General features: G+C 39.8%; 1 protein-coding gene across 1 annotated transcript in view; it reads left to right on the top strand.

Annotated features, from left to right (window-relative positions):
• LOC122941984 (fer-1-like protein 4) overlaps positions 1-15,132 on the top strand; it is a 196,319-nt gene that overhangs the window by 55,900 nt on the left and 125,287 nt on the right. Inside the window, 8 exon segments of the mRNA XM_044299480.1 lie at positions 1,385-1,447; positions 3,225-3,309; positions 5,134-5,290; positions 7,173-7,356; positions 10,875-11,061; positions 12,066-12,442; positions 13,360-13,468; positions 14,161-14,362. Coding sequence (XP_044155415.1) covers positions 1,385-1,447; positions 3,225-3,309; positions 5,134-5,290; positions 7,173-7,356; positions 10,875-11,061; positions 12,066-12,442; positions 13,360-13,468; positions 14,161-14,362 — 1,364 coding nt within the window.

The following is a 15,132-nucleotide window of genomic DNA, read 5'->3' as shown; positions in this document are numbered from 1 at the left end:
AGTAGTTTCTGCAATCTCCTTAGATGTTTTCTCTGCTTGATGTATGCCAATGATTTGACCTTTCTCAAACAGACTAACATCTTTTCCATGACCACGAGATGTGTCTTTCGACATGATTGTTTAACAAATGAGAAGCAACTCATTGCACCAGTTGGGGTTAAATAACTTATTGCCAGGTGAAAGATAATCACCCATGCAGTAATTATCCAATAGGAGGCTCATAACTATTTGCCTAGTTAAATCCAGGTGGCAACTTTTTTTTTTGGACAGGCAGTGTATATTATCTTGGGTAAAATTACCATTTTAATAGCTGCTTGTCTGCCCAGCCATGAAAGATTTTACAATTTTAAGGAGGACAGGCTTATTTTAATAGTTTCTAGCAATAGGATGAAGTTATATTCAAATAAATTGTGGGTTGGGTAGGTAAGGTTAATGCCAAGGTAGGAAAACAAGTATTTGGTTATAGTAAAACCAAAAGAGTTTTTGATGCACATTAAAGTGGAGACCGGTAGGTCTAAGCTTAATATCTGAGAGGTGGAGATGTTCACTTTATAATATGAAGTTTCACCACTTTTCGGGGCAGGTGCTCCGCTTTTAGGCTGAGAGAGCGATAGGGTCACCTTAGGGATAGAAGATCTTCCCCAACCCCTCTTTTGGCTGCTACCCCTGAAGACCGGCTGGGCTTAAGTGAATTGTATCAAGTAACCATGAGTTATGAATCACAACTAACCGTGTTGATCTGTATTATTAAGAGTATCTTATATGCTGGTGTTGTCGCTTTGTTGTCCTGCTGATCTGTGGTTATACACGTGCACCATATGAATATATATATCTCAGTGCGGGCACGAGTAAATTATTTTATATTATCTATGTACAATTGATTTAGAGGTTTTGTTCTATTTTTAAATGTATTTAGTAAAAGTAACATTTTAGGGGTAATTTTTTTCTGTGATATAATGGAGGAAATATGGCTTCATTTTCTTTGACTTTCCGTAGCACTGGCATATTCTGCAGTACTTTACAAGCATTATCATCAATTGCTTTCACCCTTTGGGCTCACAATCTAAATTCCCTATCAGTATGTTTAGAAGCATGGGAGGAAACCAGAGCACATAGGGGAAACCCACACAAACATGAGGAGAACATACAAACTCCATGTAGATGTTGTCCTTGGGCAGATTTGAACCTAGGACCACGGCTCTGTAAGACACCAATGCTAATCATTAAGCCTCTGTGCTGCCCATAATTTCCTTTCATAAAAGGAAATGAGGAAAAGTGTTTAGTCGGAGTGAGTATGCTAATTTGCATATCTCTTGAACCAATTAAAACCTGATTATTCATGAAATTTTATCCGATTTAACAAAAAAAATTTTTTTTTCACCAGTATTTTCTGTATGAATTCTGTGAGCCTCGTGATACTGTGTTTGAAAAACTGATAGAGATATCTGTAAGTATTTCTTCACTAAAGATTTTTCCATTAGGCTTTTTTAGTTAAAGAAAAATATTCATATATATATATATACAGTAAAGACCCAAAGTTTGGACACACCTTCTCATTCAAAGAGTTTTCTTTATTTTCATGACTATGAAAATTGTAGATTCACACTGAAGGCATCAAAACTATGAATTAACACATCTGGAATTATATACATAACAAAAAAGTGTGAAACAACTGAAAATATGTCATATTCTAGGTTCTTCAAAGTAGCCACCTTTTGCTTTGATTACTGCTTTGCTCACGCTTGGCATTCTCTTGATGAGCGTCAAGAGGTAGTCACCTGAAATGGTCTTCCAACAGTCTTGAAGGAGTTCCCAGAGATGCTTAGCACTTGTTGGCCCTTTTGCCTTCACTCTGCAGTCCAGCTCACCCCAAACCATCTCGATTGGGTTCAGGTCCGGTGACTGTGGAGGCCAGGTCATCTGGCGCAGCACCCCATCACTCTCCTTCATGGTCAAATAGCCCTTACACAGCCTGGAGGTGTGTTTGGGGTCATTGTCCTGTTGAAAAATAAATGATGGCCCAACTAAACGCAAACCGGATGGAATAGCATGCCGCTGCAAGATGCTCTGGTAGCCATGCTGGTTCAGTATGCCTTCAATTTTGAATAAATCCCCAACAGTGTCACCAGCAAAGCACCCCCACACCATCACACCTCCTCCTCCATGCTTCACGGTGGGAACCAGGCATGTAGAGTCCATCCGTTCACCTTTTCTGCGTCGCACAAAGACACGGTGGTTGGAACCAAAGATCTCAAATTTGGACTCATCAGACTAAATGTCTAATGTCCATTCCTTGTGTTCTTTAGCCCAAACAAGTCTCTTCTGCTTGTTGCCTGTCCTTAGCAGTGGTTTTGTAGCAGATATTCTACCATGAAGGCCTGATTCGAACAGTCTCCTCTTAACAGTTGTTCTAGAGATGTGTCTGCTGCTAGAACTCTGTGTGGCATTGACCTGGTCTCTAATCTGAGCTGCTGTTAACCTGCGATTTCTGAGGCTGGTGACTCGGATGAACTTATCCTCCGCAGCAGAGGTGACTCTTGGTCTTCCTTTCCTGGGGCGGTCCGCATGTGAGCCAGTTTCTTTGTAGCGCTTGATGGTTTTTGTGACTGCACCTGGGGACACTTTCAAAGTGTTCCCAATTTTTCGGACTGACTGACCTTCATTTCTTAAAGTAATGATGGCTACTCGTTTTTCTTTACTTAGCTGCTTTTTTCTTGCCATAGTACAAATTCTAACAGTCTATTCAGTAGGACTATCAGCTGTGCATCCACCTGACTTCTCCACAACGCAACTGATGGTCCCAACCCCATTTATAAGGCAAGAAATCCCACTTATTAAACCTGACAGGGCACACCTGTGAAGTGAAAACCATTTCAGGTGACTACCTCTTGAAGCTCATCAAGAGAATGCCAAGAGTGTGCAAAGCAGTAATCAAAGCAAAAGGTGGCTACTTTGAAGAACCTAGAATATGACATATTTTCAGTTGTTTCACACTTTTTTTGTTATGTATATAATTCCACATGTGTTAATTCATAGTTTTGATGCCTTCAGTGTGAATCTACAATTTGTATACTCATGAAAATAAAGAAAACTCTTTGAATGAGAAGGTGTGTCCAAACTTTTGGTCTGTACTGTATATAAATATATATATATATATATATATATATATATATATATATAATTTTATTTATTTTTTTCAAGATAACAATCTTTTTTTTTTGAAGGTTGTTCATGTCAAGAAAATCCGTTTTCTGAACACTCGTCTTGGAACATTTAAAATCGATGCAGGCACTGTCTATAATAATCCAGGTACAGATGTGGATGCACACTAGCAAACTAAAATCTATTTTTCAGGCACCTTCTCACAGAGGAAGGTGAATAAAATACCCTAAGATGGCCAGCCATAGAGAGTGTGGGTAGAGGTCGCAAGCGCTCCCTAAGGGAAGTGAGAAGCGGACTGCTGCCATGACAATGGGGAAGCATCTGGCCCTAATTTTCTGGGTATCAAACCCAACACTATAATGGGGAACCCAGTTTGACCTCCGCTATGGACCCCCCTCTCCTCTTCTAGGTACTGTGGGGTTTCGCTCTGGTAGGTAGGGTAAGCGGGCGCAGTACAGAGGCAAAATATAAGTTCTTAATGCAAAACGTCAGTGTTTATTCACACTTGCACAAAACAGCATGTAACTTTGCAGTCTTGGTGTTAATTCAAACATAATTGAAGGTGAATACAACAAAAGTCACCTTGCTGGCAGTTCTGCCTCCAGTAGTCCACAGCAGGCTTTAGGAGGCCTGTTTCCCCAGTGTGCGGCTCTCAGCCCTCCAGCACGGCACAAAGCCACAGATGCCAAAACCAGAGACATCTCTGCTGAGCCCAGCTGCTTATTTACGAACAGCCAGGTGCTGTCAAAACCCAGACCAGCATTTAAACTCCGGTCCGGTATTTGACCTCACCTGGCTGGAAACCAGCCCAGCCGCACATGCTGGGAGGAAAATTCCTGCCTTGCCAGACACAACCCCTCACTGTGTCACAGTACCTAGCGGGGATTTATCAAAACTGTCTCAGTTGCCCTCAGCAACCAATCAGAATCCACTTTTCACCCACATGGAAGAAAAATATATTTTAAATATATGTCATATATATAAATTATGTTGCTAAATATATTTGAAATATATTTCTCTTCCATATGGGCATTTTCCAAATGAGGCCTGAAAAATGAAAGGTGGAATCCAATTGGTTTGTGTGGGCAACTAAGCCTGTGTGCCTTCACACCAATTTTAGTGAATCCTCCCTATAGTGACTGCAAGCCTCCATCTTCACTGGCAGAGTCATAAACCAGCCACTCCTGCTGTGGTCCTATAAATTATGGCAAAACTTTTTTACATTTTAATTTTCTTTTGCTTAATCTTCTTTAAGAATGCCTGATCAACATGGTTGCAACTCCTTAGAGGTCCTTAACACCTTCCTAGGTCTTTAAAAGATAGCACCCGCTCCTGAACAGAGCAGACACCATAGCCAGGGGTTGCTGCTGTTCCAATGCTAGTGCATTGGAGTCTAAGAGAATAGTAATCTAATGATTGCTTGTTATAGTTCCCTATGGGAACTATAAAAAAGTGTGAAAAAATAATAAAGTTGTAAAAAAAAAAAAAAATACACATCATGCGTATCGCCACCTGCGAAAACACCCATACTATGGCTAATTCAACGGTTTTGGTCACTTCATTTCCCACAAAAAATTAAATAAAAAGTGATCAAAACCCAATGGTATCAATGAAAAGTACAGATCGCCCCAGATAAAAATGAATACTCGCACAGCTCCGTAACTACAGGGGTCAGAATATGGCACAAAAAAAAACAAACTGATTTTTTCGAAGGTTTTTATTATTTTATCAGTATCAAATCGCAAGAACAACTATACATGTAAGGTATCGCTGGATTCGTACAGACCTGTAGAATAAAAGTAACTGGTCAGTTTTATAAAATGTTATTCTTTTTCCAATTCCACCCCATTTGGATTTTTTTTGTTCATGCTTCCCACTACATCATATGCAATATTAAATTACTTAAAAGACTTTAAAAGACTTTGCTTTGACAGTACAACTCATAATTTCATCATGGTTTGTTCTTTCCAGATCACAGATTTCTGCAGAAATGGGCAGTTATCACAGATCCAAAAGACACCAGAGCGGGAATAAAAGGTTTTGTAAAATGCAACTTGTCTATAGTAACAAGAGGAGATTCCATAGCGGCCCCTCCATCTACTGGCAGCCAGAATGATGATGTGGAAAAGTAAGTGTAATTTATAGATAGCTCCTGAAACATCAAAAAATCATCTCAAATCACCAAGACTTTCTATTGATTGTAAACAAAATTGGGGTAATTTATCAAACTGGTGTAAAGTACAACTGGCTTAGCTGCCAATAGCAACCAATCAGATTCCACTTTTTATTTTTGACATCTCCTTTGGAAAATGAAAGGTGGAATCTGATTGGTTGCTATGGGCAAGTAAGCCAGATCTACTTTACACCAGTTTGATAAATGGCCCCAGATTTGTGTAGTTTTAGCACAATTTAGCATAAGAGTACATAGGTCTGACAGTCTCCTTTAAAGTAGAACATGGTGACCTGTCTAATATATATACAGAGAGTGACTAGTAAAAGGGCTTGTCCCAGAATGACAACTTATCCACTGGATAGTTTATAAGTATCTGACTGGAGGGGGTCCCAGCAATCATGAGAATGGTTGTTTCCCTTTTGAATGGAGTGATGGTTGAGCATGTGTACTGCTGTGCCACTCAAAGTCTATGGGACTTTGGAAAATACTCTAATGTTAGCCCTGACTAACTATAAGTATGAACAGGCCTCGATGGTAGGGAAGTTCATACAACGGAACCTAGGGCCCTAACACACCCTGTAGAACCCTGGTAATAGTGTCAGGACTAGAGACGACCGGTTCCCCCACCAGAAGGATGAACCAGAATATCCCTCAGGCTTATAAACAAAGGAGAGAATAAGACAAAACTTACTGACATGTTCTAACGCGGGTCCACCTGACCCCCAGAACATCTAACAAGTTTTCAGAGATGTTCAAGTAGGTGTCCATCTGACCCCCCCAGAAGATCACTCAACAAGAGGTGACAGTGATTAGCAAACTGGATCGGCAGATAAGAAACCAGTGGCAAGAATAACCACTTCAACAAGAGCACAGGTAAACTTGGTCACTTGTCTGGAACACCAGCAGTTCACACCACAACAACTGGAACCCATGAATATGTACTGGAACCCAAACACCATACAGGACACAGTACAAACAGCAAACACAGAATCCAGCAAACCAGTAACTGCCTGGACCCCATGCAGACAGGATGCATTGCTGCCCCAGGCAGAGCTGCTCACTGACTTGTTGTTGCCCCTCCGGGGAACCCTGGAGCCCTCTCACCGAAGGCACAGACAGACAGGGGAGTATCTAGTATCCATGTAGGACCGTACACACCAAAACAGACCAGACATGGAACAACAACTAGACACAAACGCTGAACATAAACCACACCATACATAGAAACGGGTAAGGTAGGAAGACATGGTAACAACGGGATGACATTGATGTCTCACTAGGTGGCCCTAAATAACTGGGCAGATGGAGTACCCAGGACAGGAGCATAGCTCCAGCACCAACAGAGGCTGGAGGACAACTAAACTCCAGGCTACCAGCCACAGGCAATATAAGCACCTAGTGACCACACCCAGCCAGGTAGTTAACCCCACAAGCACCAGACAGGGAAGGGAAACAAACCTTAAAGGTGAAGTGTACACACGCTGCATAAACTACACGTTGCCCCAGGCACCCAGCATGAACTTTAAACGTGTCACGGCAAACAACACAGATACTGAGACACAGCCGTGACAAGTGATTTATAATACTGTGAGTTCCAGACTGACTGTGGGTCTAATGTCCCAAATTCACATACTGATGTACGTTTTTGGCTGGTCTGGAACTCGCAGCATCATAAATTACTAGGATGCATTGGGGCAATACACAGACCCTATTTAATGGACTGCACAGGCTCATGTGAAACTAACCTACAGAAACAGATATGCTAACATTAGAATCTTACTGTATTATATAATTAAACCAAGAAATGCAAATGTCCTAAAATTGTTGTCTCCACTAGGAATTTGCTGCTCCCCAAAAGGATTCCAGCTGAGAGGCCATGGTCAAAATTAAGTGTTAAAATCTTCAAGGCAGAAGGACTTCCTAGTATGAATGATGGTATAATGGGAAGTTTCTCTAAAATGATGGGAGAGAAGAAAGTGTTCATTGATCCCTATGTCCAAGTTACTTTTGCTGGACAGCAGGTATATGCTATTACAAGGAAAATGGCAATGGATATATGACTAAAATGAATACAGTTGGGATGACCACTCAAAATTGCTTTGAATGGTCATTAGGAAGGGTGATCTTCACAAAGAAGGTGGCCAGTATACATAGCATATGATGGAACTGAAAGTCTGTCAAAGAAAATCTAGTTTGGATAAGGGATGGTCTTCTCAAAAAGGCTGTCTTTTGGAGAGGTTTCTCTTTCACTGTATATATCAGACATTAGTAACATAGTACATAAGGCCGAAAAAAGACATTTGTCCATCCAGTTCGGCCTGTTATCCTGCAAGTTGATCCAGAGGAAGGCAAAAAAAAAACCTGTGAGGTAGAAGCCAATTTTCTCCACTTTAGGGGAATAAAAAATTCCTTCCCGACTCCAATCAGGCAATCAGAATAACTCCCTGGATCAACGACCCCCCTCTCTAGTAGCTATAGCCTGTAATATTATTAAGCTCCAGAAATACGTCCAGGCCCCTCTTGAATTCCTTTATTGTACTCACCATCACCACCTCCTCAGGCAGAGAGTTCCAGAGTCTCACTGCTCTTACCGTAAAGAATCCTTTTCTATGTTTGTGTACAAACCTTCTTTCCTCCAGACGCAGAGGATGTCCCCTCGTCACAGTCACAGTCCTGGGGATAAATAGCTGATGGGATAGATCTCTGTACTGACCCCTGATATATTTATACATATTAATTAGATCTCCCCTCAGTCGTCTTTTTTCTAAAGTGAATAACCCTAATTTTGATAATCTTTCAGGGTATTGTAGTTGCCCCATTCCAGTTATTACTTTAGTTGCCCTCCTCTGGACCTTCTCCAGCTCTGCTATGTCTGCCTTGTTTACAGGAGCCCAGAACTGTACACAGTACTCCATGTGTGGTCTGACTAGCGATTTGTAAAGTGGTAGGACTATGTTCTTATCACGGGAATCTATGCCCCTTCTGATGCAACCCATTATCTTGTTGGACTTGGCAGCAGCTGCCTGACACTGGTTTTTGCAGCTTAGTTTGCTGTTTATTAAAATTCCTAGATCCTTTTCCATGTCAGTGTTACCGAGTGTTTTACCATTTAGTATGTACGGGTGACTTGCATTTTTTTCTTCCCATGTGCATAACTTTACATTTATCAGTGTTAAACCTCATCTGCCACTTATCTGCCCAAGCCTCCAATCTATCCAGATCCCTCTGTAGTAGTATACTGTCCTCATCAGTGTAAATTACTTTACACAGTTTAGTGTCATCTGCGAAAATTGATACTTTACTATGCAAGCCTTCTACAAGATCATTAATAAATATATTGAAGAGAATAGGGCCCAATACTGACCCCTGAGGTACCCCACTAGTGACAGTCACCCAATCTGAGTGTGTACCATTAAGAACCACCCTCTGTTTTCTATCACTGAGCCAGTTACTTACCCACATACAGATGTTTTCTCCCAGTCCGAGCATTCTCATTTTATATACTAACCTTTTATGTGGTACAGTGTCAAATGCTTTGGAGAAGTCCAGATATACGACATCCATTGATTCGCCGCTGTCAAGTCAAGTCTAGAACTTACCTCCTCATAGAAACTGATTAAATTAGTCTGACATGACCGATCCCTCACGAAGCCATGCTGATATGGCGTTATTTGCTTATTTCCGTTGAGATGCTCTAAGATAGCATCTCTCAGAAAACCTTCAAACAGTTTACCCACAACAGATGTTAAACTTACCGGCCTATAGTTTCCAGGCTCTGTTTTTGGCCCCTTTTTGAATATTGGCACCATATATGCCATGCGCCAATCCTGTGGGACATTCCCTGTCAGTATAGAGTCTGCAAATAACAGAAATAAGGGTATGGCTATGACATTACTTAATTCCTTTAGTATACGGGGGTGTATGTCACCCTGTCCTGGCGATTTGTCTATTTTAATCTTTTTAAGTCGCTGATGTACTTCTTCCTGGGTCAGACAGGACACTTTTAATGGGGAATTTATTTTTGCATTCTGCATGTCATCTGACAATTTATTTTCCTCAGTGAATACATTGGAGAAAAAAATATTTAACAGCTTTGCTTTCTCCTCATCGCTCTCTGCGACTTCCCCCTCATTACTCTTTAAAGGGCTGACACCTTCAGATTTATACTTTTTAACATTTATATAATTGAAGAACATTTTAGGGTTAGTTTTACTCTCTTTGGCAATTAATCTCGGTCTCTAGTTTGGCCGCTTTTATTTGTTTTTTACATGTTCTATCTTTTTCCTTATAGTTTTTCAGTGCTTCCGTGCTACCCTCCTGTTTAAGTGAATCATATGCTTTCTTTTTGTCATTTATTGCTTTCTTTACAGTTCTATTTATCCACATTGGTTTCTCTTTGTTCCTTAACCTTTTATTACCATAAGGTATGTACCTCTCACAATGAGATTTTAGGATGTTTTTAAAGATATCCCATTTTCTGGCTGTATTCTTATTTTTGAGGACTTTGTCCCAGTTAGTTTGGCCTTAGGCCTCTCTTAGTTGGCTAAATTTAGCTTTTTTGAAGTTTGGTATTTTTGTTCCTCCCTGTAGAAACGCTCTTTTGAATGATAATTGGAAGGTTATTACTTTATGGTCACTATTTCCCAGGTGTCCCCCAACCTGCACGTCTGTTGTTCTGTCGGGCCTATTGGTTAATACTAAGTCCAGTATGGCCGTCCCTCTAGTCGGGTCCTGAACCAGTTGGAAGAGGTAATTGTCTTTGGTTATTGCCAAGAACCTGTTTCCCTTATGAGATATACAAGTTTTAGTTTCCCAGTCTATATCTGGGTAGTTGAAGTCCCCCATAATAACCACCTCATTATGATTTGCCGCCTCGTCTATCTCGTTTAGTAGTAGATTTTCTGTGGACTCTGGTATATTAGGTGGTTTATAGTAAACTCCTATTAGTAATTTATTGTTGTTTTTAGCTCCATGTATCTCTACCCACAGTGACTCCACATGTTCATGTCCCTCGCTTATATCTTCGCGGAGTGTGGGCTTTAGACCGGACTTTACATAAAGGCAGATCCCTCCCCCTCTCTGGTTTTGACGATCCTTTCTAAACAGACTGTAGCCTTGTACATTAACCGCCCAGTCATAGCTATCATCCAGCCATGTCTCAGTTATTCCCACTATGTCATAGTCCTCCTCACACATCACTAATTCCAGTTCACCAGTTTTATTAGTCAGGCTTCTGGCATTAGTATACATACATTTGAGAGGTTTATGTATATTTTTTACCCTACACCTTTCCTTCTGAACTGTTCTAGTCCCGTTAGATGGATATACCTTTTTGATATTGTTTATGGGCCATCAATGGACCATATATCATTTCAACATTTGCAAAAACATCATGATTTCTAATGCTTTATTGGCAATTTAGGCTACTTGCGGCTTAGACTACAGTTTACTTTCATTTGCATCCTCCATTTTGAAAAATCTGGTGATCTTGAAATATCCACGCATAATTTCATATTACATTTTTTATTTTTCCTTTTAGGGAGAGACTTCCGTAGAAAGTGACACCAATGCACCAGAATGGAATGAGCAAATCAGTTTCATTGAGCTTTTCCCACCTCTGGTTCGTAAAATAAAAATTCAAGTGCTAGATGATGCTACTACTGGAGATGTCACTCTGGCCACTCATTTTATTGATCTTCAGCAAATATCGGACCCGAACAAAAATGGTGAGACTGAATAAATTTACTAAATATAATATGTAGAGAAAGTTAATACAAACCACTTATTGCCTCTTTTGCTGGCCAGACAAATTTTTCCATCACATTATACACTTCTTGTTTCCATGGTTATGACCACCCTACAATCCATCAGCGGTGGCTGTGCTTGTTCCTAAGTGCGCAAGCACGGCCACCGATGCTGGATTGAAAGGTGATTGTAACTATGGAAATGAGAAGTGTGTAATGTGATGGAAAAATGAGTCTAGCCAGAAAAGGAAGCAATATGGATAATAACAATACATTAGTAAGTGCCTTGTATTAGCTCTACATGATAAATGCTGTGTCTGAAGTGACACAACCCCTTTAAATAATCTACATATAAAAATGTAATGGCTCACGCTGATGATAAATTTGGTGTGCAATTAGATCTTTTTGTCTAGCTTTAAACCACCTGTTGGTTGTCTTACTTTACAATAGAATTTTGTGTCAAAATTTTGGCAAGTTACGCTCATTTTCTGCCAAGCCACATTTATTAGGCAAGCTTAGTGCATGAATCTTTTCTAAAACTAGATGACAGATTTTTGCCACAGGGGCTTGGCACTCTGACATTAAGTACATGTGGGCCATTATGTGAATTATAGAATTGTTCTATATTGGCAAGTACTGTCAATATATACTGGCAGTATAGAACTTGTAAAAGACTTTCATAAATAAGTGGGTGTTTCATGGGTGGGAGTTCAATCTTTGAACCATGTTAATCATGTTAATCATCAAAATATAGGCATCTCAGATGCTGATGGTTAGAGGGGTTCTAGGGTGTCATACCACTACACGTATGGTCTATCCCAACTGTATCAGATTTGTGGGAATTCAACACTGCAATCATTCAGAAGCTGCAGGCACCAGAAACAAAAAAAAAGATGGAGCTGGAAGCAGATAGGACATCAATGTTGAGAGACTGAAAACCCCACTTCATAAAAATATGTATTAATTCTACAATGTATTATGTTTAGCTGGCTTTAACCCAACTTTTGGACCTACCTGGGTCAACTTTTATGGATCTCCGCAAAATTATACCTTGAGAGATGTCCACAAGGATCTGAATGAGGGCCGAGGTGAAGGAATATTCTATCGTGGTCGCATTCTTGTGGCTGTGACTCTGGATATTTTTACCAACAACAACATTCAGGAGAAGAAACCACTCCAAGCTCTGAAAAATGCATTCAGTAAGTTTAAAATGAAGAGGAAAAGCAAAAAGTTAAAGGAAAAGGAGAAAAAGGAGAAGGAAAGTGCAGGAGCCGAAAATACAGAAGATGCAGAAGGTGAACAGAATAATGAACAGCCTGATGCTGTCACAGTAGGAGTGGATGATATCCTTCCTTTGCCAAAGGTACGTATTCAAGACACAAGGTCAATCTATATATTTGAAGATATATCCAGAAGAGCCCAAGGGCCTTATAGGTCCACCATACAGTATATGAAGAAGTTAACCAATCTGATTCTCACGTCGTGAACAGAGAAAAGAGGCAGTGGAAAATATTTTAGCTATGTGATACAGTGTATAATAGCAATATATAAGCTTTCTACAAGCCTCCAGATGGTTAGCGCAGTGAGAAGTTCTATATTGTATCATAAATACCGCAGCACACCGAACTTCAGTGAAACTACGCCCTAGATCTCATTCCCATATGGACTGAAAAACACATGGGGTTTCTGGGGAATGCACCAGTATATTCGCATATTTTTTTCCGGTCTGAGTAATAAAGAAATAACAAAATATCTCAATTGTAATTACTTGTAAAAATTCATACATGGAATGTGGAAAAGAAATGTGATTTTTTTTTTCCCCAAAAGGTACTAAAACAGAATCTCTCATAATGTCCCTCACAGTAAGAATATTATTGGCAATCCAGTTAGTAAAATCCACATTCACTACATGTTTTTGAAACCCTAGTTAGAGCAAACAGGGACATTCAAATCTCCCCTTATTCACAGGAATATGATAGTTTTAATAGGCACCTGGCTCTTTGGTTCTTCCACACGAATCTTATGAGCAGAATTTGAATCTTATTTATAAAAAAAACTGTTAGAGCAGATTTGGTAGGTTCCTAAAGTAATATGAAATATTAGGTAATAGCGTCATTTTGGCTGCAGAAACCCAAGAGATAGGCAATTTAGAATAGTGTTCGGTATCATTCTGGAGAGTAGACAGGAGGGTACTAAAATTAGAGGTAATTAACTGATTGGGTGAGTCATGGTTTTTTCTATAATAATGTTTGTGTCTTGTGCCCATTGTTTGTTCTGTAGCATGCATTGGGTGTTAAGGAAGAATTCCTTCTGTATGGAGTATTCTTTGAAGTTACAATGATGGACCCAAGTATTGGGAATAATCAAGTGAAATTTGAAATTTCTATCGGTAAGTCTATAGGTAATGTCTTGCTTGTTGCAGTTTATCCAATATTTTCCCAACAATTTAAAGGTCTTTATATAAAATACACAGATTCAAAACCAAGTGACTTGACATATAATATGAAGCAGCAATGATACTGTCTTCAGTATCACAACTGCCTTAGGGTGTCCATGCACCTTCAACAGCTTTCCGCTGAGCACTCGTTTGACCGACAGCTATCTGTCTCAACTCCCTCTGCCAAATGTGTGTGTTTTTTTAAATAGGAGAAAGACATTGACCGTTGACAGTTACCTATTCTCCTGAGAGAACACAATTCAATCCACCTGATCCTTCTTGCCCCTGACATCACCTGTCAAAGGAGAGTCAAAAGCTCCGCACATACATTACATTGTTAGCTGGTCTCACAAAAAATGGTGACAATAGTCTAAAGTGTATTGGGGCCCTAACAGTTTGTGTGGCTACTCTAGAGATAAAACAACTAAACAGCGATTTGTGTTATCTTGGACAAAACAATCATATTGATGAACATCATGTCTCCCCATCTGTCAGTTCGGACCAAATTATGTCATAGCAAGTTAACTAAACAAATATAAAACCAGTACATACCTACAGTATCTTTACATGACTATTAACAGCTCTGGTACTTCTAACAGTATATTAATTAGTATGTTTATCTTATATTTACTTTTATTGTATAGGGAACTATGGAAAAGCTGCAGAAATAATCACAAAAGCATCTAAAAAGAAAGGAGATGCAGTCCCAGAAGAGCGTCAGGGCCTGCTCGATGCTAGTTCAGAAGATGAGCTCAGTGTGGACTTTGAGGGAGACTCAATTAATAATGACCATAGAAACAAGTCTGTAACCCCCCTGAAGACGCCAGAGCATACACAGCCAGATGGGTAATATAAGCATATTATATTTGATATACACGCAGAAAGATAGGGATATTCGCACTCTAACCTTTACATGTGACCTAAGTGTGACCTTCTCTAAACTTTTGAATGAACATGTCCAAATATTCGATGTGTCAGTACTTTCTGCACAACTTGCTGTTCTCTAACAAGGAGCTTAACGGCAAAATTCACATAATTAACATTATTATTATTAAAAGTACTTTATTAAACAATACATATTAGAAAGATTTAAAAACAACAGTGCAGGTAAGATGGCAACATCACTGGAGAGGACAACATGGGCAATATAATATATCAGTAAGTTATCAAAATACCAGAAAAACGTGCAAGTGCAATTACTGGCTATAGTAACATTGCAAAAACTGTGAGGTTACCCATAGTGTATCTCCATCCAGGATGGCGCCAACCTGGACGGAGATACACTATGGGTAACCTCACAGTTTTTTCAATGTTACTACAGCCAGTATTTGCATTTGCACTTTTTTTCTGGGATTTCGATAACTTACTGATATATGATATTGCCCATGTTGTCCCCTCCAGTGATGTCGCCATCTTACCTGCACTGTTGTTTTTAAACCTTTCTAATTATTATGTATTGTTTAATAAAGTACTTTTGATAATAATTATGTGGACCAGGTACCAGTGTTAAAGACGTCAAAGAGAGAGCTATGCCTCAGCCACTGTTGTCACCAGACGAGCCTTTGGTGGTGGTGGGGTTACAGTGTGGGTACGTCTGTCTAGTCAATACAGAACTG

Source organism: Bufo gargarizans, chromosome 6, assembly GCF_014858855.1.
Source record: "Bufo gargarizans isolate SCDJY-AF-19 chromosome 6, ASM1485885v1, whole genome shotgun sequence".
In the NCBI taxonomy this organism is placed as follows: Eukaryota; Metazoa; Chordata; class Amphibia; order Anura; family Bufonidae; genus Bufo; species Bufo gargarizans.
This window is presented reverse-complemented; position numbering and strand designations above follow the sequence as displayed.